Consider the following 22,684-nt stretch of genomic DNA (forward strand, 5'->3'; position numbering starts at 1 on the left):
ATTTGATACATTTTGGGAAACTTTCTGGAACATTTTTGTCAAGACTTTATGAACACTACCAACATTTATTTCAAAAACTCTTTGAGGAGTTCACCTCAGCACACTGAGGTGTTGTGCTACTGCACCTTAGAACAGTACAGCACAGAACAGGCCCTTCGGCCCTCGATGTTGTGCCGAGCAATGATCACCCTACTTAAACCCACGGAACCCGTATACCCGTAACCCAACAATCCCCCCATTAACCTTACACTACGGGCAATTTAGCATGGCCAATCCACCTAACCCGCACATCTTTGGACTGTGGGAGGAAACCGGAGCACCCGGGGGAAACCCACGCACACACGGGGAGGACGTGCAGACTCCGCACAGACAGTGACCCAGCCGGGAATAGAACCTGGGACCCTGGAGCTGTGAAGCATTGATGCTAACCACCATGCTACCGTGAGGCACCTTCTGGAAAACTTTATCAGAATCACCACAAAAAAGAGTGTGATTGGTCACGGGGCTCTCACTAGGGGCCCAGGTCTGATGGAGGAATGCTAAGAGGGGATGAGGACTGATTGAGCAGAATCAGTTGCTGAAGAAAAGAGGTGAAGAGCAGCAAGGCAGACAAGGCTCTAGATTTGTGATGACTTGTTGCATGTTTCAAAATTCGGTGATCGTGAGCCCTTACAATGAAGTTATGCCAATGGATCAAGCTCAGGAACCACAAGAGGAGGACAACATCAAGGAGGGTAGTAAGAAGTCTTACAACACCAGGTTAAAGTCCAACAGGTTTGTTTCAAACACGAGCTTTCGGAGCACGGCTCCTTCTTCAGGTGAATGGAAAGGCTTGTTCCAGAAATGTTTATATAGACACAGTCAGAGATGCCCGGAATGCGAGCACCTGCAGGCAATCAAATCATCAAAGATGCAGAGAGAGAGGTAACTCCAGGTTAAAGAGGTGTGAATTGTCCCAAGCCAGTTCAGTCGGTAGGCCTCAGTCGGACGCTGCAGGAAAGGATGTCCCGAAGCGTGGTACATTGGCGAGACCATGCAGACACTGCGACAACGAATAAACGGGCATCGTGCGACTATCAACAGGCAGGACTGTTCCCTTCCAGTTGGGGAACACTTCAGCAGTCAAGGACATTCAGCCTCTGATCTCCGGGTCAGCATTCTACAAGGAGGCCTTCAGGAGACGCGACAACGCAAAATTGCTGAGCAAAAACTTATAGCTAAGTTCCGCACGCATGAATGCGGACTCAACCGGGATCTGGGATTCATGTCGCATTACATTCGGCCCCCACCAACAAGCCTGGACTTGCAGAGGCCTACCGACTGAACTGGCTTGGGACAATTCACACCTCTTTAACCTGGAGTTACCTCTCTCTCTGCATCTTTGATGATTTGATTGCCTGCAGGTGCTCGCATTCCGGGCATCTCTGACTGTGTCTATATAAACATTTCTGGAACAAGCCTTTCCATTCACCTGAAGAAGGAGCCGTGCTCCGAAAGCTCGTGTTTGAAACAAACCTGTTGGACTTTAACCTGGTGTTGTAAGACTTCTTACTGTGCTCACCCCAGTCCAACGCCGGCATCTCCACATCATGAACATCAAGGAGAAGGAGGGAAAGAATGGTGCCAGGGGAACATCAGAGAGCTGCAGGTAGACACCTCACACCTAAGAGGGATTCTTTTACCACCATCTAATTGAAGACCACTTTTGAGGCAACTTCCACCATCCAGTTTTGGTGCACTGTTAACACATGCCTTACTTTTCGTTGAGGATCCATCAAGTTTAATCACCTCCACTCAATCCTTTCAATGTGTTTCCCATGAAGAATCCAATCAACAAGACCATCAATTCAAGTGTGACACAATTACTATGACTGCCCTTTATCTAGAGTAAGAAGAACAAATTAAGCACTTATTAAACTATTCATTCTGACAGGGGTCGAGAGCAGGTCATAAACCAGTTGGCGAAAAAGAAACTCTTTGAAGCAATGGTGTTCGGTTCAGTGTAGCTGAAGTTGTACTTTTGAGCCTAGCCAGTGATGCTCGCATCCCATGAAAGCATAAAAATAATCGTCCATACCCAGATGTCCCTGGAGAGGGAACCAATAGTGTCTGCCGGTATGCTTGAGTGTACCCAGGACTTGTAAGCACTGTAGAGTCTGGAGTGTACCATCACCCTGGAAATATTATTTTGATCTCTTTGGCTAAAAAAATTAGTTATTTTCCCGCTGCCCCTCTGGAAAGGGCCACTTAGTTCCTCTTTATTGGCAATGTTCTGGTTGGATCAAAGGAGTTATAAATAGGCAAAAACTAAAACTGTGGGTTGTTGGGCTAGGAGATGTATGTTTTTAATGTGTAATGTTGTAAATAAATATAGTCGCCGGAATTTTCTGACCATTGATGCCATGGGAACTTCTGCTTTCCCAGTGATGCTTTCAACGGGAAACCCCATCGGCAGTGGTAGGTCAAGAAGATCCTGCTGTTGGCCAGTGATGGGCTGCCACCACGAAAAATGGCAGAGTGTGTGGAAAATCCCACTAAAATGTGCAAGATTTGCTGCAATTCTCTCTTTCACAGACCGGCATTCTACAATAAAAAATCCAGCATTTTCCTGCAAAAGCAAGAGGGATAACTTTGAAAATAGTTTGTTACTTGTAATGTGCTTTGATTGTCACAGGTTTAAGAAGGCCACATGAATGCAAGCCTTTGTTTTATTTTTATTGCTGTCACAAACATTCAAACCTAATTCTAGTTTATTTGTGTCTAAAATGCAGGTTTTACGTGTCTACTATGATCGTCTGGTGGATGATGGAGATCGAGCTTGGCTTGTTGACTGTCTTCGAGAAGTGATGGCGAATCAGTTGGAAGAGGACTTTAATGAGATCTTCATACACCTTGATGTTGAAGGTCATGGCAAAGTGATGGAAGATGAATTACGTAGCCTCATGTTCTGTGATTTTAGTGATCCAAAAGGTGATGACAAAGGCTATAAAGAGATCTTTGATAGCAGAATGTTACGAAAAGTGGTTGAACTTCATTTGGATGAGTTTAATAACCTCAGTAAGAAACCCATGAATCTGGTTGTATTCAGATTTGCAATTGAGCATGTTTCTCGAATTTCCCGTATTTTAAAGCAGCCCCATAGCCATGCACTTTTGGTGGGAGTTGGAGGCAGTGGTCGTCAGTCACTAACTCGCCTTGCATCACATATGGCTGACTACATTCTGTTTCAAGTGGAAATTTCCAAGAGTTATGGTTCCAGTGAATGGCGAGAAGATTTAAAACTAATATTCCGGAAAGCTACCGAAGGTGAGATGCAAGGCGTTTTTTTATTTACTGACACGCAGATTAAACAAGAATCATTTCTAGAAGACATCAACAATTTATTGAATGCGGGAGAAGTGCCAAATCTCTTTGCTGTGGATGAGAAACAGGAGGTTTGTGAACGTATGCGTTTAATTGATCGCCAAAGAGATAAATCAAAACAGACTGATGGAAGTCCATTGGCACTTTTCAACATGTTTATCGAGCGCTGTCGTAATCAACTACATGTCGTTTTAGCAATGAGTCCAATTGGTGATGCTTTTCGCAACAGGCTAAGGAAGTTCCCTGCACTTGTCAACTGTTGCACCATAAACTGGTTTCAGGTAAGTGTATTGATTGCTCACATGTTTTTTGAAAAATAAATTATATTTAATTAAATACCTCCTATGTGTTAAGTTTTTGAATCAGTCAGATTCGGGCAGCTGGGTAGCATTGTGGATAGCACAAATGCTTCACAGCGCCAGGGTCCCAGGTTCGATTCCCCGCTGGGTCACTGTCTGTGCAAAGTCTGCACGTTCTCCCTGTGTGAGCGTGGGTTTCCTCCGGGTGCTCCGGATTCCTCCCACATTCCAAAGCTGTGCAGGTTAGGTGGATTGGCCATGCTAAATTTCCCTTAGAGTCCAAAATTGCCCTTAGTGTCGGGTGGGGTTACTGAGGTATGCGGGTAGGGTGCATGTGTGGGCTTGGGTAGGGTGCTCTTTCCAAAGAACCGGTGCAGACTCGATGGGCCGAATGGCCTCCTTCTGCACTGTAAATTATGTGATTATCTGATTACAAGACCTTCTCCCCACAGGAAAGTGGTGCACCAACTCGACCAGGCACAGGGGACCTATACAAATATGGAGACAAAGCCAGCCACCTGCTGGCACATCCTGAGAAAGCAGGCAGCCACTAGAGAGATTGCACAAATTAGAGACAGCAGAGGCACATTGGAAACAGACCCAGACAAGGTTAACAAAATCTTCAAGGCCTTTTACCAGGGGCTGTACACCTCAGAGCTCCTACCACGGGACTTGGGGATGAAACAGTTCCTCAATGGACTGGACATGCCAGTTGTGGGAGAGGACAGAAAACGGGACCTGGAAACACCACTAGAACTGGGAGAGATCATGGAGAGTATTAGCTCCATGTAGGCGAGGAAGGCGCGGGGCCCAGACAGGTTCCCGGCGGGCTTACGTGAAACATTCGCGACAGCACTGGACCCTTACCTGCAGGAGATGTTCACAGACTCGCTGGCGAGCGGCACACTGCCACCTACGCTAACACAAGCCTCAATCTCACTAGTACCTAAGAAAGACAAAGACCCAATGGAGTGCAGTTCGTCCAGACCCATCTCACTACTAAACATAGATGCCAAAATACTGGCCAAGATCCTAGCCAAAAGGCTGGAGAACTGCGTACCAGAGGTAGTTTCAGAGGATAAACGGGCTTTGTCAAAGGTAGACAACTAACATCGAACATCAGGCACCTGCTGAACATGATCATGACCCCGTCCGGGGAGAGAACATCTGAGGCGACCGTCTCCCTGAACGTAGAAAAGGCCTTTGACAGAATCGAGTGGAAGTACCTCATAGAGGTACTGGAATAGTTCGGGCTTGGAATAGGGTTCACCTCCTGGGTGAAGCTCCTATACAATGCCCCTGTGGCGATTGTTTGGACAAATAATACCAGTTCTCAGCGCTTCCAGCTGCACCAGGCAAGGATGCCAATTATCCCCACTGCTGTTCGCCCTAGCGATCGATCACTAGCAATCGTACTCAGAACAGCAAAGGACTGGAAGGGGGTGCAAAGGGCAGGAGGCAGAGAGCACAGAGTCTCCCTCTGTGTGGATGACCTGCTCCTCTACATCTCGCACCCACAAAGCAGCATGGACGGAATCATGCTCCTGGAAGAGTTTGGTGCCTTCTCGGGCTACAAACTCAGCATGAGCAAAAGAGAGATCTTCTCAATGAACCCGCAAGGGGGAGGGGTAGCACTGATGGGACTGCTGTTTAAACAAGCCCGACACAAATTCTGCTGCCTGGGAATCCAAATCGCTCATGACTGGACGGAGGTTCACAAATGAAACCTGACCAGTCTGACAAAGGATGTAAATAAGGATCCGCACACTCCCACTCTCCATTGCAGGGAGAGTGCAGACGATCAAAATGATCGTGCTGCCCAGGTACCTCTTCCTACTTAGATCCATCTCGATCTATATCCCCAAGGCCTTTTTCAATTCAGTGGACGTTAATCATGGTGTTTGTAAGGGGAGGGGGATGAATGCTAGGATCCCAAGAAGGTCCTACTGAACAAAGTCCGGGGGGGGGGGGGGGGGGCTAGCCCTCCCAAACTTACAGTACTGCCACTGGGCAGCGATAACAGAAAGAGTGATGGGATGGATAAAGGAGCCAGAAGCTGAGTGGGTGCATGCGGAGGAGGCCTCCTGCAGGGGGATCTCGCTTTGGGTCCTCGCCACGGAGGTACTCCCATCCCCACCAAAAAAATACTCCAGCAGCCCAGTCGTGGTATCCGCCCTCCGACTGTAATCGGTTACGCCAACAATTCGGCCTTACCGAAATGTCTGACAAAGTCCCCATCTGTAACAACCATAGGTTTGCCCCAGCGCTCCTTGACGCCACCTTTACAAGGTGGAGACAGGACAGTGGTGGACACTGACAGTCAGGGACCTATACACCAACGACAGGGTCACAACACTGGATGAACTGACGGAGAGACTCCAGCTAGCTAAGGACAAAGAATTCCGATACCTGCAGCTGAAAAACGTCCCATGGAAGGAGACAAGGACGTGCCCGCGACCACCATGACAGACGCTACTAGAGGAACTACTGGACTCAGACATTGCAGGTAGAGGGAACTGGAGAGATCTGTACGCACACCTGATAGAGAGAGCCGACACTATTGGGAGAGTGGGGTAGTTGGGGACACTTAATGTACATCATTAAAATCTGTTGACCTTGACCAATATGATGCCTTTGGTACTTTCTTCCACAATGCAGGTGGAGCATGCACGTGGCCTGCAGCGGCTGCACCGTGCTTCATGGTGGATATATGCGCCCCGGATCGCCCCACCACAGTACCCTCAGCCCTGAATAATGTCCCCCCCCTGCCCACGGATCGGCCCTCCCCCTGACTCTGGCAGCGCTGGACTGAGTCTGCAGCCGCCATGCTGAGTTCCCGACGGGTGAGATCGCACGCGACCTACGCCGCTGGGAACCCAGCCGGTCGGGGGCGGATCATCCGGGCTGCCATTACCTGAGGCAGTGGATACACAGAGTTTGCCGCTATGGAAGGGGCGGAGCCTCTGAACGCAGTTTCGGTGTCGCCGACCGTAGATTCCAGCCCAGGATGTTTATAATAGAATAATATTAGTTGAAAATGGTTCAGCAGTAGAAAGCAAAAGTTCCTGTTTCGGCATGTGTGTGGGAACATGGGGATACATCTTTCCTTGGTCTATTATTTATGAATGATATGGGAGAGGTTGCTACTTGTAATATTATAAATTATTATAGTTTATGATAATATGGTATTATTTGGTGACAAAGTCACGTGATCAGTTGTTTTATTGTAGTCCAAATAATTGTGCGCAATTGAACAGACAGTTTAAAAATTATTTTAAAAATTATTCATAGGGTTTGAGCACCACTAGTTAGACCAGGTTTCATTGCCCATCCCTAATGGGAGAAAATAGACTTATCAGTGATAGGCAGCATGATTTTGTGCAGGGAAGGTCATCTCTTACAAACCTAATAGAATTCTTTGAGGAAGTGACAAAGTTAATTGATGAGGGAAGGGCTGTAGGTGTCGTATACATGGACTTTAGTAAGGCGTTTGATAAGGTTTTCCATGGCAGGTTGATGGAAAAAGTGAAGTCGTATGGGGTTCAGGGTGTACTAGCTAGATGGATAAAGAACTGGCTGGGCAACAGGAGACAGAGAGTAGTGGTGGAAGGGAGTGTCTCAAAATGGAGAAGGGTGACTAGTGGTGTTTCACAGGGATCCGTGCTCGGACCACTGATGCTTGTGATCTACATAAATGACCTGGAGGAAGGTATAGGTGGTCTGATTAGCAAGTTTGCAGATGATACTAAGATTGGTGGAGTTGCAGATAGCGAGGAGGACTGTCAGAGAATACAACAAAATATAGATAGATTGGAGTGTTGGGCAGAGAAATGGCAGATGGAGTTCAATCCGGGCAAATGCGAGGTGATGCATTTTGGAAGATCAAATTCAAGAGCGGACTATGTGGTCAATGGAAGGGTCTTGGGGAAAATTGATGTACAGAGAGATCTGGGAGTTCAGGTCCATTGTACCCTGAAGGTGGCAACGCAGGTTGATAGAGTGGTCAAGAAGGCATACAGCATGCTTGCCTTCATCGGACGGGGTATTGAGTACAAGAGTTGGCAGGTCATGTTACAGTTGTATAGGACTTTGGTTCGGCCACATTTGGAATACTGCGTGCAGTTCTGGTCGCCACATTACCAGAAGGATGTGGATGCCTTGGAGAGGGTGCAGAGGAGGTTCACCAGGATGTTGCCTGGTATGGAGCGTGCTAGCTATGAAGAAAGGTTGAGTAGATTAGGATTGTTTTCGTTGGAAAGACGGAGGTTGAGGGGGGACCTGATTGAGGTCTACAAAATTATGAGAGGTATGGACAGGGTGGATAGCAACAAGCTTTTCCCAAGAGTGGGGGTGTCAGTTACAAGGGGTCACGATTTAAAGGTGAGAGGGGGAAAGTTTAAGGGAGATGTGCGTGGAAAGTTTTTTACGCAGAGGGTGGTGGGTGCCTGGAACGCTTTACCAGCGGAGGTGGTAGAGGCGGGCACGATAGCATCATTTAAGAAGCATCTAGACAGGTATCTGAATGGGCGGGAACAGAGGGAAGTAGACCTTGGAAAATAGGAGACAGGTTTAGATAAAGGATCTGGATCGGCGCAGGCTGGGAGGGCCGAAGGGCCTGTTCCTGTGCTGTAATTTTCTTTGTTCTTTGTTCTAATTGCCCTTGAGAAGATGGTGGGGATCTGCCTTCTTGAACCACTGCACACCATGTGTTGTAGGAACACCCACATTGCTCTTCGGAAGGGAGTTCAAGGATTTTGACACAGTGACAATGAAGGAATGGTGATATAGTTCCAAATCAGGATGCTATGTGGCTTCGAGAGGAACTTTAAGGTGGTGGTGTTCCCATGCATCTGCTTCCCTTGTCATTCTTAGTGGTAGGGATAGCAGGTGGTGGAGGCAGTGTCTGTGGGAGCTTGCTGTTGACTACCCTGTTTCCAATATTACAACAGTGCATATACTTCAACAGCATTTCATTGACTTTAAAGAAGTTTGAGACAACTGGTGGTCATGAAAGGCACATTATAAATAAGAAGTCTTTGCTTTCCTGGTTTTCAGCACAATTTTCATGTTAAGGTTCATTGGCTACTTATTTGTTACCACTTTGTTTCATTTAGTCTTGGCCTGAAGATGCTTTGCAAGCTGTGGCAACACGCTCTTTGGGAGACATTGAAATGTCACATGAAATACGACTGGGCTGCATTGATATGTGCAAGAGCTTTCATACCTCAACAATTGAATTGTCTGGAACATTCCATACAGAGCTTCAGAGGCATAACTATGTGACTCCTACATCTTACTTGGAACTGATCTCCACATTCCAAGTATTGCTTGAAACAAAAAGAGCGTAAGTACAAATTAAACGGAGCATTTTGTAGTATATGGGTTTTCAAAAACGGGCATGATCTACAAAAGGGAACAATGCGAGCGAGCGCGTTTAGCTGCGTGTTTCCCGGCACTCGCAGTGCCGAGAAACACACGGCTATTCAACTTAGTCGATTTTAATAAGAGACCTGGGGCGGGATTCTCCCCTACCCAGCAGGGGGTCCCGGCATAGCGGTGTGGCGCCAACCACTCCGGCATCGGGCTTCCCCAAAGGTGCGGAATTCTCCGCAACTTTAGGGGCCAAGCCCTCACATTCAGGGGCTAGGCCCGTGCCGGAGCGGTTGGCACCACACCGACTGGCGCCCAAACAGGTTCCAACGGCCTTTGACGCCCGCCGCCTGGCGCCGGGGCTGGTCGAAAGGCCTTCGCCTGTTCGCGCATGCGCACTGGGGGATTCTCTTCCGCCTCCGCCGGCTCGGGTCTGGTTGGGCCCACTCTGAGGGTTGAGTCTGCTCCAGGTGATGGGGGTTGGGGTCAGATCCACTCCCTGCAGCGGTGGGGGGTGCCTAGGGGGGGGGGGGGGGGGGGGTCGGTATGGATCGGTTCTGGGGGTGGGGTCTTGTCCACTCTGGGGGCCGGGCTGGGCCCTCACCACTGAGCTGGGGGGGGGGGGGGGCATATCTGCTCGTGCAGGCGTCTGGACTGCGTCCGCTCTTCGGAGTGGTGGATTGTCGTCCAGGTCCACTCTCATGGATGGGGAGGCTGTCTGGGTCAGCTCTGGGAGTGTCTGGGTCAGCTTAAGGTAAGAGTGGGGTCCACGGTCTGGGATCCATTTGGGGGGGATGGTGTTTGGGTTCACCCGTTGGGAGGGATGGGGGTGTGGATCGGGGAGGAAGGAAAATTAGAGTCTGACTCGCAGGTTGGTAGTCCCATATGGTTGGGAGTGTTGGGAATCCCATTTTGGGAAGCTCTGCATGTTGATTGGTCAGAGAGGGAGTTGTGGGTTTGGAGTTTGTGGGTGACCCATGCATGGCTCTGTCTGGGTGTTTAAAATAGTTACACTGAAGGTAGAAATTATTATATTCCTTCTAACTCTTTCAGAATCAGGTATAAAACTGGCAGAATCATCTATATCAGCAAATTAAATCACTTTGTCAGATGGTTCTCCGCACAGCTCAATTGTCCAGGGTAACTTAGCACTTCTGGACAACTGCTGCCTAAGGCCTTACCGGGGAATCTTCGAGGGATTCCCCAACCCATCTTTGGGATATTTCCCAAATCCTATTCCAGGGAGACAGAAAGTTACAGGCCTTTGTGAAAATTGTTCCCTGCTATTGATTATCAGCTCTAACGTCCCGTGTAAAGTTTTTAATGTTCAAATTCAGCAAGTTGTTAAAAGAATGGAGTTGCTAAGGGCGAGATCCAAATGGCCTAAATTGCCCAGCACGTTTTGGGGGTTTTCAACTATGGATTAACATATTTGCTTACTTGTTTACTAATTATAACAGAATGTGTCATGAATTTGCCTTTATTGTTCCAGGAAAATTTGTCTGGTTTAACAAATCTCTACCTGAATCAGGGCCCTCTTATTCAATTGGGCGTTTGTAGGCACAAATGCATAAGTATACAGAAAATCATGGTGTACAGTGAATTGACCGCTTTCAGAGGCAATATTTAAAGTATCCTCACCCCTATCAATTTGTCTGATTAGTCATTGTGCAGGTCCTTAATGGCCAGGTTTCCAATGTTTGGCGAATGTTTCTCCATTAAAACTTCTGAAGATTGAGATTTTGGAGATGAAAATTATTTGACAAAGTTTTGTTGTTCTGGAATGTTGAATTTAGAAATGTTGCTGGGTTTTTAAAGTTGAAGGATTCCAAATCAGGAGGAATGCAGCAAAGCTATGAATGAGGTGCAAGAGACTAAAGGAGGCAAGGGCATAGAATGCATGCATTCAGGAAGAAAACATCATATCTGAACTTCACAGAGGAGCAGTGGTAAAATTGATCTGTTTCAAAAGGGAGACAGTCACACCTCTGCCACCTGTAGTAACAAGAATTGGAGCCCATCACCGAGGCCTGTGATAGTGAAGGTCATTGCAGTTTTAGCTTTATAATGAGCCAGGAGATATATTTGTATCTAAGATGTTTGTCATGTTTTGTATATTTTGTCTTCAGTGAAGTAGTGAAGATGAAAAAGAGATATGAAGTTGGTCTAGAAAAATTGGAATCCGCTGCATCTCAGGTAGCCTCCATGCAAGCTGAACTGGAAGCCCTGCAGCCTGAACTGATAGTTGCTAGTTTAGCAGTGGATGAAATGATGATAATCATTGAAAAAGAGTCTATTGAGGTCTCAAGAACAGAGGAGATTGTGAAAGCCGATGAATTAATAGCAAATGAGCAAGCTATGGCTGCCAAAGCAATTAAGGATGAATGCGATGCTGATCTGGCAAAAGCGTTACCAGTCCTGGAATCTGCACTTGCTGCCCTTGACACACTTACTACATCGGTAAGGATAAAATTGTTAATTTTACTGACTTGCCTACATAAAAGGCAAGTAATTATAATAAGTTTATAAGTGTAGACAGATCAACAGATTTCATATCTTTTTATTTATGTTTGGCGAATGTTTCTCCATTAGAACTTTTGAAGATTGAGATTTTGGAGATGAAAACTATTTGACAAACTTTTGTTGTTCTGGAATGCTGAATGTAGAAATGTTGCTGAGTTTTTAAAGTTGAAGGATTCTAAATCAAGAGGAATGCAGCAAAGCTATCCCCTTGGGATAGCACTCCTGCAAGTGTGGGTCAAGACCTCTCTGAAGAAACAATCCCAGATACAAAGGTTTGGGAGGACCTCACAATCTGGGGATGGGAAAGTCCAAGGCAGGGGAGGCCTTATACTCCTATTTGCCCCACATGAAAAAAAGAAAATTATTTCCCTCAAGAGGTCTCTTCTTGCCCTCACTCCTTTTTCTATTAAGGTGGCTGGGCATCAAAGCCAGAACAGCTTCCCTACACTGGACTAAATTTAATATAATCCCCACATTGGACTAAATTTAATATAATAGGCACCGATGCCATAATGGGAGATAAATCTGCTTATTGGAAAGAGCAAGTGAAGAACAAAGCCTATGAAGGAGCTGTGGAGGCTCAGCAGCTCGGGGCTGTATTTTATGCCATGCCTCCAACTGCCCCACCCAACGCTGGCATATTTGAAGGTGGGAGGCTCATAAAATAAGGATGGTGACCCACCCACTGCCTTACCGCCCACCCTTGATTTTTCTCTCATGTAAAAGTGGGCAAGGAAAATGTCAGGCACATGCTCTTTCCTTATGTGTATTGAAGCCTTTGAGTGACCACTTAATTGCATCATTCTGCCTCTGCCACGATTTTATGTATGGGAGGGAAAGATGGAAACAAGAATGCAGAGGTGGGGGTGGGATAGGTATCTCCTTTTGAGGAGGTTCCAGATGCCCAGTGGAGGCAGAGCCCCCAAGATCAAACCCCCTATAACCATTCCCCCTCCCCACCAGCTTCTCAAACCCCACACCCCCTATGTTGGGATCTGTTGGTAATGTTGGCAACCCTTCAGTATTGGCTTGGAATCTCCAGGAATTAGAGATCACTCTCCAAGGCACTAATGTGTACAATTTTGGAGAAAATCCATGGGGATATTTCCAAAGATAGATTTTTTTCAAAATTGTATTTGAAAATTTCTCTCTACCAGATATAAAAATATTGACTGTCGGAGAAAAAGGCTATTTAAATGACAGTAAAACATCATCCAATTTGGTAATGAGTCTTAATACTTTCCAATTAACATGGGAAGGCAGCATGTTACAGAAATGGATGCATTGGCCAACAAACAGCTGGAGCACGGGGACAAATCGCGGGATTAAAGTCTCCAAGAATACACTGAATCAAAGTTGGCAATCCTCCTATCTTTCAGCCAATCTCACTCAAATGCCCACACATGCCTTTATTCCAAGGTCCACCAATCTTCTTCCTTGTGGATTCCATTTTTTCCTAGCAGTGGCCATCGCCGATTCCGCTGCTGCTAGGAATACAGAGTAGCTGATCAATCAGCTGCCTCAGATAGGTGTGGAACTTCCATCTGAAACAATTTAGGCTGCTCCCAGTGTAATATCAATGTGGGGCAGGTGGGTTTTGGCCTGACAATTGATTTTTCAATTAGGAATCTGGGGAATGCAGCACCCGTGTAATCCAACTCATGATGATGGCTGCTATTTGGTTTCCACCAGGTTCAGAAGGTTAAAATCACTCCTTAAATATCTGAGAATACTGGTAGTACAGAAGTACAGTGAGTATTGCTTAAAAAAAGATACCTACTGTTGAAGCTTTTCTCTCTTCAAGACAGATACAAGAATGCCACATTTTAAAGGAAGTGCCAATTTAAACTTCTTTCTTGCGTCTGCCCTGATCAGTGAAAAGCTTCAACAACATCTTTTTTTTTCAGCAATAGCTAATATAATTGAGTTTCTCACATACCAGGTCAATTTGAGGCAACAGGAGGATTAATATGTTACAGAGACAAATTGGAATGGAATATCGGAACACTTTCAATCATTTGAAAGGGGCTGGTTTAGCTCACTCGGCTAAATCGCTGGCTTTTAAAGCAGACTAAGCAGGCCAGCAGCACGGTTCGATTCTCGTACCAGCCTCCCTGGACAGGGATGTGGGAACAGAGTCATGAGTCTGCCCATGTCTAACTGTAAAACATAGTCTGCAGTAATTTGGAATTTGATACATACCAAGAGCGTTGTTTGATATAATTTTATACAATAAGTAGTAATAGAAAATAGATTGAATTTCATTGGAAACTACATTATGTTCAGTTATGTATTATATACAGAATAAGTTGGCCTTGCTTTACTGGAGTACTTATCAGTTCATCTTTAACATGTGTGGTCCCAGAACCCAATGATGAAGATATACAATCAGAAATGTTGCTAAAATCCACAACATCATATCCACTGTCATTATGTTACATGACTAGATGTTTGAGCTATTGTGATACAACTGTTAATTTTTTTTTAGGATATTACTGTGATGAAGTCTATGAAGAGCCCCCCATCTGGCGTAAAGCTAGTTATGGAGGCAATTTGTATTTTGAAAGGAATAAAGCCAGACAGAATTCCAGATCCGACCGGATCAGGTAAAAAGATTGAAGATTTCTGGGGCCCTGCCAAAAAAGTATTGGGTGACATGAAGCTTTTGCAGTCTCTCCATGAATATGACAAGGATAACATACCTTCAGCTTACATAAATGTTATTAGGAATAAATACATAACAAACCCAGAATTTATTCCAGAAAAGATTCGTAATGCTTCCACAGCAGCTGAGGGTCTCTGCAAATGGGTCATTGCAATCGCCTCCTATGACAAGTAAGTCATTATATTTGACCTATAGAATATTTTAAATCTAATGTTTCAGTTCACCAGCATCAATTTTTCATTGCATGAGATAGAATAAGTTATTTTTTTTCTCCAAACCTACTCACATTTATTAGAGTAGCTAAAGTTGTGGCTCCCAAGAAAGAGAAGCTAGCACTGGCTGAAGGTGAATTGAAGATAGCAATGGATGGTCTCAGAAAGAAGCAAGCTGCACTTAAAGAAGTGCAAGATAAGCTGGAAAAACTACAGGAGCAATTGGAAACCAATAAACAAAAAAAAGCAGACCTGGAAAATCAGGTAATTTAAACACCATTATTGTACAACTAAAGACACTTTTAGAACAGATGAATTCTTATCAGTCTGTAGCTTTGGGCACAGCACACGTTAATCACACTGATATTATTCACCAGGAAAATGTGGTGCTAAGTTACAAATATAAAACATTCTTAAGGAAAGCAAAATAAATCCTGTTGCTGACCTGGAGTCTGAAATGTAGGACGCGAGTCCCCAGCTCCGTTACGCTCTTGCTTGAGCGAAGCGAGGCTGGTGACTAACGGGAGAGGCCGTAAACAAGATCCGCTCCAGGCGCCGTAGCAGGGCAAGAAACCAATTATCACCACTTAAGCCCAATTTCCATATAATTAACGGGAGCCGCCCTTATCCACTGGCCTCCTGTCATTCAGTGGCCTCCCCAGCAAGTGTTCACGCTGGCACCGATTAGTACTGCTTTTGAAAAACATGAACCTGGTGGAAGGGCTTCTGTGGGGAGCCAAAGAGGTGAATAACCATCTTTACACACAGGCGACGAACCCGGGAGCGCTGGGCTTGCCACACAGTGCTCAGTGGGCGAGGGGGGGGGGGGGGGGGGGGGGTTGCGGTGACGGACCCTCGACTGGGTCTGGGGGAACCACCTCTGCAAGGATGGACCGCCATGGGAGCGTGGGTGGGGAAAGGCGCTGGAGGTGGGGGGTAACCATTTGCAGTATCACCATGCCAACTCCTGGGTCGTGTGTACCCGTTCCGGGGGCAACCCTTGTCCCTACTTGTCAGCCCCACCGACGACCCATACCCCCCACCGAATGCTGAGGCCTCTGGCTGCACGGATGAAGGCTATTGCCAAAAGGGAATTGTGGTTAAGTGAGCACTCCGCACAAACACAGTGGCTGGCATAGTTGCTTCACAGCTTCAGGGTCCCAGGTTCGATTCCTGGCTTGGGTCACTGTCTGTGCAGAGTCTGCACGTTCTCCTCATGTCTGCGTGGGTTTCCTCTGGGTATCTCGGTTTTCTCCCACAGTCCAAAGATGTGCAGGTTAGGTGGATTGGCCATGATAAATTGCCCTTGTGTCCAAAAAGTTTAGGTGGGGTTACTGGGTTACGGGAATAAGGTGAAGGCGTGGGTTCAAGTTGGGAGCTCTTTCCAAGGGCCAGTGCAGACTTGAAGAGTCGCATGTCCTCCTTCAGCACTATGCATAAATTCTATGATTCTATGATAAGTGGATTCCCGTGAATTGGCGGGCCATGGAACATTGCCTATCATTCCCAAATCACCCTGATATCTGGACACTGTACTTGAACAATGCAGGAGGCATCACCACACATGCAACATCTGAACACCCGGGGACATGTCCACGGCCGGAGGGTGGGTGAATGCCATGGGGAGTGGCAGGGGCGGGGCCTCAAGAGATGGGCAAAAGGTCTGGAGGTCAGCCCACATTGCAGAAGAAAGTGACAGAGGCAACATAATGGTTGCGTTGTTTAATGTGTTGCTCTCAGTGATTCTCAATAGTGGCCCTCCTAGCTCTACCATTACGTCTCGGTGTTTTCCCAGAATGCATATCTGAGGTGGAGGCTGTCAGCTGCCTACCATGTCCCGGGGTCTTCAATGCCCCTGGTAGGCAACCTCTGGGGGCTATGGGGCCAGAGGGCCCTCGGCTCACTTGTCGGCGGCTCATCTGTGCCACCCTGTCTGGTGTGCTGACCTCGAGACGCAGCTTCATTAGAGAGGTGGAACTCTGGGGAGCTTGTGGCCATCATCGCCACTCCATGTGGCGGGTCCAGGTTGACATTCAGCGTCCCCTCCTTCTGGTGAGTGCCCAGAGGGCCCTGGGGTTCACCTTGGGACGGAGGGGCAGTAGCCCTAGCAGTTCCCCGTGGTCCGCACCACTGTGTCGACACCCTCAGCGATGCTCCTCAGTGACTGGGGCAAGCTCTACAGGCCTCGGCAAAGCCCACCATCGACTGGGACAAGCTCCGCAGTGCCTCGGCAATGCCCATCTGAAAGTGGGACATGCACGCTGGAGTTGAGCCTGCCTCTCCCCAAAACAGTTCAAGGAGTCACAAGGGCTTCCAACTGTCAAGGTAAGTTGGTTAAAAGGCCCACCTCCGTGCTCTGGGACTTCATTCCAGTTGTGTGACCGAATAATAGGCCCTCCAACCTCACCCCCCACACATCCCCCCCATGTTATATCTAAGCTAACTCATGCCATCACATGGCTTCACCCTTGATGAGCATTCACTCATCTCATAGCCCTTTTGTTAAATTTGTTCAAACTCATGCCACCGCATAACCACCTCCTCATCCCCAAAGCCCCTTATAGCCCCTATTCCAACTCATGTCAACTAGCGCTGCCTCGTCCACCACTTTTTGCTTTTACACTCTCCATGCCAACTCACCTTGTATCCACCATGGGTAGAACTCAGAAGCCATGCTGAAATAAAGTTCCACCTATCTATTACAGACCTCACTGTTTGAAAAAGACTCTTTTAAAAAGCCCAATACTTTTGATCCTCTCAAGAACTTAATCCTCTCTTAAAAACAAAGAATGGTATTCATAACCCCCATATCAAAGACAACAAATACCATAGGAAGAAGTCTTACAACACCAGGATAAAGTACAACATGTTTGTTTCAAACACTAGCTTTCGGAGCACTGCTCCTTCCTCGGGTGAATGCCTGGACACTGTACTTGAACAATGCGGAACAATCGATAACAAATACCCTAATATTGTCTTGCCAATCCTGTGAATGTAATGCTTCCCACTGTGATGTTATAGAAGCAGTCAAGTAGTAATGATACTATACTGATCGTCTTTAGGGTTAAGTCAATAAGTACCAATTAAACTGCAAGCAGATTTTTTCAACTTGAAGAAACAGCAGGCTGTTACTTTGTCAACATTTAAAGGGCAGGGGATTTCAATAATTTAACAGCTTAAAAATTCCACAGACATCAGGGGCAGGATTCTCTCAGCCGGCCGAAGAATCCTCGTGACTGGTGCCAATCGCGACACGCCGCTCCAACGCAATTCTCCGCAGATAATTTTTATTAATATCATTGCACATTCTAGTCAAAACTTAATTTTTGCTGTTTAAACTTTTTTAGGTCTTGTGGCTCAGTCAGTAGCATCCCTATCACTGAACTAGATGCTTTAGGTTCAAGTCCCAGTCCAAGACTGGTTGGTTACAGAAAGAGTGTTGATGACATGGGTAAATAGGTTGATAATCAGCCTACTAGTCCTTCCAACACTTCCCCATTATTCCCCAAAGGGAAAACGTATGTGTGAAGATAAGAAACAAACTTTATTCCAATTTAAGATTGTTTCTTGATTCATTTTAGGACGTCATTAAATACATTAATCAATATCCTTTTTAATAGACCAGGAAATAAACCAAGTTCTAAACAATTTGTTGAATTGTGACAGGGGCTGTTTAGCTCAGGGCTAAATCGCTGGCTTTGAAAGCAGACCAAGCAGGCCAGCAGCACGGTTCAATTCCCGTAACAGCCTCCCCGAACAGGTGCCGGAATATGGCGACTAGGGGCTTTTCACAGTAACTTCATTGAAGCCTACTCGTGACAATAAGCGATTTTCATTTCATTTTTCATAAAGGTTGCTTATCTTCCAGGTTGATTTGTGCAGTAAAAAGCTGGATCGAGCAGAACAGCTCATTGGTGGGCTTGGTGGTGAGAAGACTCGCTGGAATGACACTGCCATAAATTTAGGAGTACAATACACGAACTTGACAGGTGACATCCTGATTTCTTCTGGAATTGTGGCATATCTTGGGGCCTTCACATCAATCTATAGACAGGTAACCTCAAAATAAAACCAAGAAAGTGGATGGAATATCTGGAATTTTTCACCAATCTTTCTATGTGCTTTTTGATAGAATTGATATGACAATGACAACATTTATTCTTAATGCAAATTTTGATTTTAATATTATTCTCAGCTTAGAATATTCAATATTCAGGGCGTTTATGAAAATGTTTGCTCGAGGGTTTAAAATGATGAAATTTAGATGGCCATCTAATTTTCCTGTGTTTGTTCCACCAACAAACTCAGACTCCCATCAGAGCATTGTGAGTCCCCATTGATTGTAGAATCAAAGGACCTGACAATCATGATCAAAACATTCAGTTTTGCTGAAGTAGCCTCCAAATGTCTTCAGGTCATTAATCAGTCAGAGCAGTCCATTTCATTAATCACCGAGGCCAGCCTGGGTTCAGAGATGGCATTGTACCATGCGGTAGTCAAACCCGTTGAAAACAAAGTGAAGTTTTAAAAACTCAGTTACACCTGGGAATCTCCTTTTAATCACCCTAACATATCTAAAAATGATCTGAAGGGCCCAAACCTTTGATTAAAAAATTTGCTGCAAGAAATCAATTCCTTTGAGCTCGGATCCACGATTGTCACGGAAGCCCACTGAAACCTGACAAAGACGAGAAGTATTGACAAAATGGTTCCTTCAGCTGCATCATTAAAAATGAAACTGCATTTAAAGTTGTACTCCCCTGATCTGAAAAACAACCATGGATAATAAATCAACCCTACCAAATCAATTTGGGCTGATACAATGGCTTGACCAGGTGCAGATACCTGATAGCTTCAGATTTAGATAGGAAGACAAGGTTGAACAAGTGAATTCACTACTGTACTCCAGAGGTCCGATAACTGATGACATTATTGCAAAGCAAGGAATAAATTATTCTTCAAATAAGTTTGAAGATGTTCTGAAATCCTTCGATACCTATGTTAATTTAAGAAGCAATAACATTTTAGAGCGAGCAATGTTCAACCAGTGAGTCCAACAGCCTGGAGAACTCAATAAGCTAATTGTACAGATTGGCTGATAGCTGTGACTACAGCGCCCTTGAGCCAGAACACATGCAAGACCAAATTGGTTAATGCACTTTTGGACATACTACAGACCAAAGGAAATCTGGCTCTAGAAAAGGCCATCTAAATAGTCAGGCAGTTTGAAATTCACCAACAACACCGGTCCATTTTACGTGATAAGGTTAAATCACAATATAGAGCAACCCCAACAGTCCAGCTCATAAGTAACAAAAGGCCAGCGAGGCTCCACCCAAACAGACCACAAGATGGTGGGTGACCATGTTGGCACTATGGAACCAACAGACCTCACAGACGAGAACAATGTCCAGCACACTCTGTGCAGTGTTTCAGCTGCAACAGACTGGAAAACGTTGGGCTTTGGAAAGCTGTGCATGTTGAGATGTGTGGAGGATCCCAAAACAATCCACAAGATTAAGGTACCACACTACGAAGAAGTTCAGCTGTGCTTCTTGGGTGAGATCACGGATTCTTATTTTTGGAGTGCTGACATCTCTGTAAATGGTCACCTCAGCAATTTCAAATTAGACACAGGAGCCCGTGAAATGAGCCTCTCAAATAACAAACCATGGCTGGTAACACAATACCTGATGCAATCCACAGTACAACTGTATGGAGCAGGCGGCATAAAGCTTCTAGTTAAATGTATGTTGCAATCCACATGTTGCATTATGCTTCTTCATGTAGCATAAGCTCCTTCCTTGATGTATACTCTGACAGAGGAAGGTTCCAACTTGGAGATAGGTTTAACAGATTTATTGAACAGTTAACAATTCTCTTCCTTGAGTTTGACTCTCCTGCTGATCTAACTATAGTAACTCAATCTAACTAACCAGTCTGCACTAATCCATGCGGTGGGTGTGATGCTTCCTCATCTGCCCCTGTACTCCGAGTGTCGCCTATGGAAAGAGAAAGAGCATGTGTGTCCTGACCTTTTATATGGGTAGTCCCCTTGTGGTAGTGTCACTTCTTTGTGTGTATTGACTGCCCATTGGTCGTGTCCTATCTTACTGACCTATTGATTGAATGTCTGTGTATCATGATGTCTCTGGTGCTCCCTCTAGTGTTTTAACCCCTTGTGTATTTATAGTGATGCGTATCACCACATCCCCCCTTTTTTCGTGTTACATATTTTCTGCACAGTGTGAAAGAAAATTGAACAAAATAGGTAGCTAAGTGATGACATGTAATAATATGTATGATAGTGATGATTATACAATGCCAAATAATATGTATGAGTCCAAAGTTCATGAAGTCATTTGGTCGAGTGGCTTTCTTGTGCTGTTATGGAAGTGTTGAAATGAAATGAAAATCGCTTATTGTCATGAGTAGGCTTCAATGAAGTTACTGTGAAAAGCCCCTAGTCGCCACATTCCGGCACCTGTTTGAGGAGGCTGTTACGGGAATTGAACCATGCTGCGGGCCTGCCTTGGTCTGCTTTCAAAGCCAGTGATTTAGCCCAGTGTGTGTTGATGTTGATGGTGTCATTCCATTGTGAACGCTGACAGTGTACCTGTACTTAAGGAACCAAGAAGTGGTCAATTCACTTTGTTGTCTGATTTAGACTCTTTTTTTCCTATGCTTGTGATAGCTATGCCGTATGTAATCTGTGATGTCCGGCCTGGACGGTTTCTTGTGATTATGATATTGATGCAGTATGTCATCTGCCTTGAAAGCTGGTTTGCTTGTTCGTAGTGGAGCAAACTCATCTGCCTTGAAAGCTGGTTTGCTGGTTTGCAATGGAGCTAACTTGAATTGGTGAGATTTGCTGTCATGCCATGGTATGGCTGTACTCTTGCCAGTGTTAGGAGCTGTGCTGTTACATTGTCCTGCATTTGCAGTGTTGTACCATGTCGTAGCAGTCGTTGTTCCAGTGTTGTTGTTTTTGTCGTGCTTGTTGACGTTGGTGCCTTTGGTACGCCTCTTTGTTGTTGGTTTTATAGGTTTTGTTGTTGTGTTTGTTGCGCTCAATGACCACACCAAATGGAGAATTTGAGTCCTTCACAAAGTTACTTGTGTCAGTGTCCTTAGTGGCATCTACTGTTTCATTGAGCATGCCGTCTCTGATTCCTCGCGCTCCCCATCTGGAGTCATGTCCGGTTCACTGGAATCATCTTTAGCTTGTCGACATTCCCCGTCCAGAATCATTTTATCTTCATTTGAAACATCTGAGGCGTCACTGGAGTCACTAGTAACCTCACTTTGATCGTCGAGTGCCTCTGTACATGCTAGCGGGGAACAGTCATTCTCTCTGTCATGTTGCACATCTTGTATGGGAATTGTGAAGCCTTTGTCACTTGTCGCACAGACTGTGGGAAAACCTTCTATGTCTTGTCGGTTAATTGAGCTGGGTAGACTGTCAGAGTCTTCTTCTCATAGCTCAAATAATCTGGGTGGACTGTCATAGTCGCTTTGTTGTTCACGTGAGCGTGGTAGACTTTCATCATCTGTACTGTGCTGAGGATCCTCAAATCAAAAGAACTCGTCCATGTATGTGTCGGATTCCTCACTGTACAACACATCTCGTTGCGGTTTGGATTTGGTACTGAGGTTGCCACGTCCAATGATAAAATCATCTTCCGAGTCGTAGTCTTCAAGGACCATATCATCACTGTTTGTGTCGGAGCTGTCATTCTGCTTGTGATGTCCAAAGAAGTAATCAACGTCTGAGTCATAGTTTTCAAGGACCAAATTATTTCTTTGGGTGGTGCTAACTGCATGTTGCAGGGTCCTGCGGAGGTTACTTTCAGCTACAGGTTGAAGTTCAGGCATTTTGCTGTTGTTCCAGGTTGATGAATTGTGTTTTATGGCTTTAAATGTTTTGTTTCTTATTTTGGGATATTTCCCCTTTACGTGGACGTGGTCCGGGGCCTCTGACGTCATGGCGCTTGTGACGTAGAGCGTAGGAATAAATTGCGCATGCGCATATCGCTGTTCCTTTAATTTGCGCCATTTCCGCAACTGCACGTGCGCGGCTTCTCGCGAATGCGCAAACAGACCTTCCTCTTCTGTGTGCACTTTGCACAACTGCGCGTGCGCAGCTTCTCGCGCATGCGCAAAACACTATTTTGCTGGTTTTTGTCTTCTGGGGAACTGCACATGTGCAGCACCTTTCCCAAGATGGCTGCCAATCAAAACTGCCGTTTTCT

At 45.7% G+C, this 22,684-nt stretch overlaps 1 protein-coding gene across 2 annotated transcripts in view; it reads left to right on the forward strand.

Moving 5' to 3' along the window:
- Window positions 1-22,684, forward strand: part of dnah7 (dynein, axonemal, heavy chain 7) — a 498,762-nt gene that overhangs the window by 312,068 nt on the left and 164,010 nt on the right. For both annotated transcript variants that reach the window (XR_005459743.1, XM_038789116.1), the window contains exons 40-45: window positions 2,772-3,644; window positions 8,777-9,006; window positions 11,162-11,492; window positions 14,044-14,390; window positions 14,516-14,696; window positions 18,301-18,486. Coding sequence is in view for 1 of the 2 variants with exons in the window: in XM_038789116.1 (XP_038645044.1) it covers window positions 2,772-3,644; window positions 8,777-9,006; window positions 11,162-11,492; window positions 14,044-14,390; window positions 14,516-14,696; window positions 18,301-18,486 (2,148 nt within the window). In the remaining variant the exon portion in view is untranslated. The remainder of the gene's footprint in view (window positions 1-2,771; window positions 3,645-8,776; window positions 9,007-11,161; window positions 11,493-14,043; window positions 14,391-14,515; window positions 14,697-18,300; window positions 18,487-22,684) is intronic.

Source organism: Scyliorhinus canicula, chromosome 2 (genome assembly GCF_902713615.1).
Source record: "Scyliorhinus canicula chromosome 2, sScyCan1.1, whole genome shotgun sequence".
Lineage (NCBI taxonomy): Eukaryota > Metazoa > Chordata > Chondrichthyes > Carcharhiniformes > Scyliorhinidae > Scyliorhinus > Scyliorhinus canicula.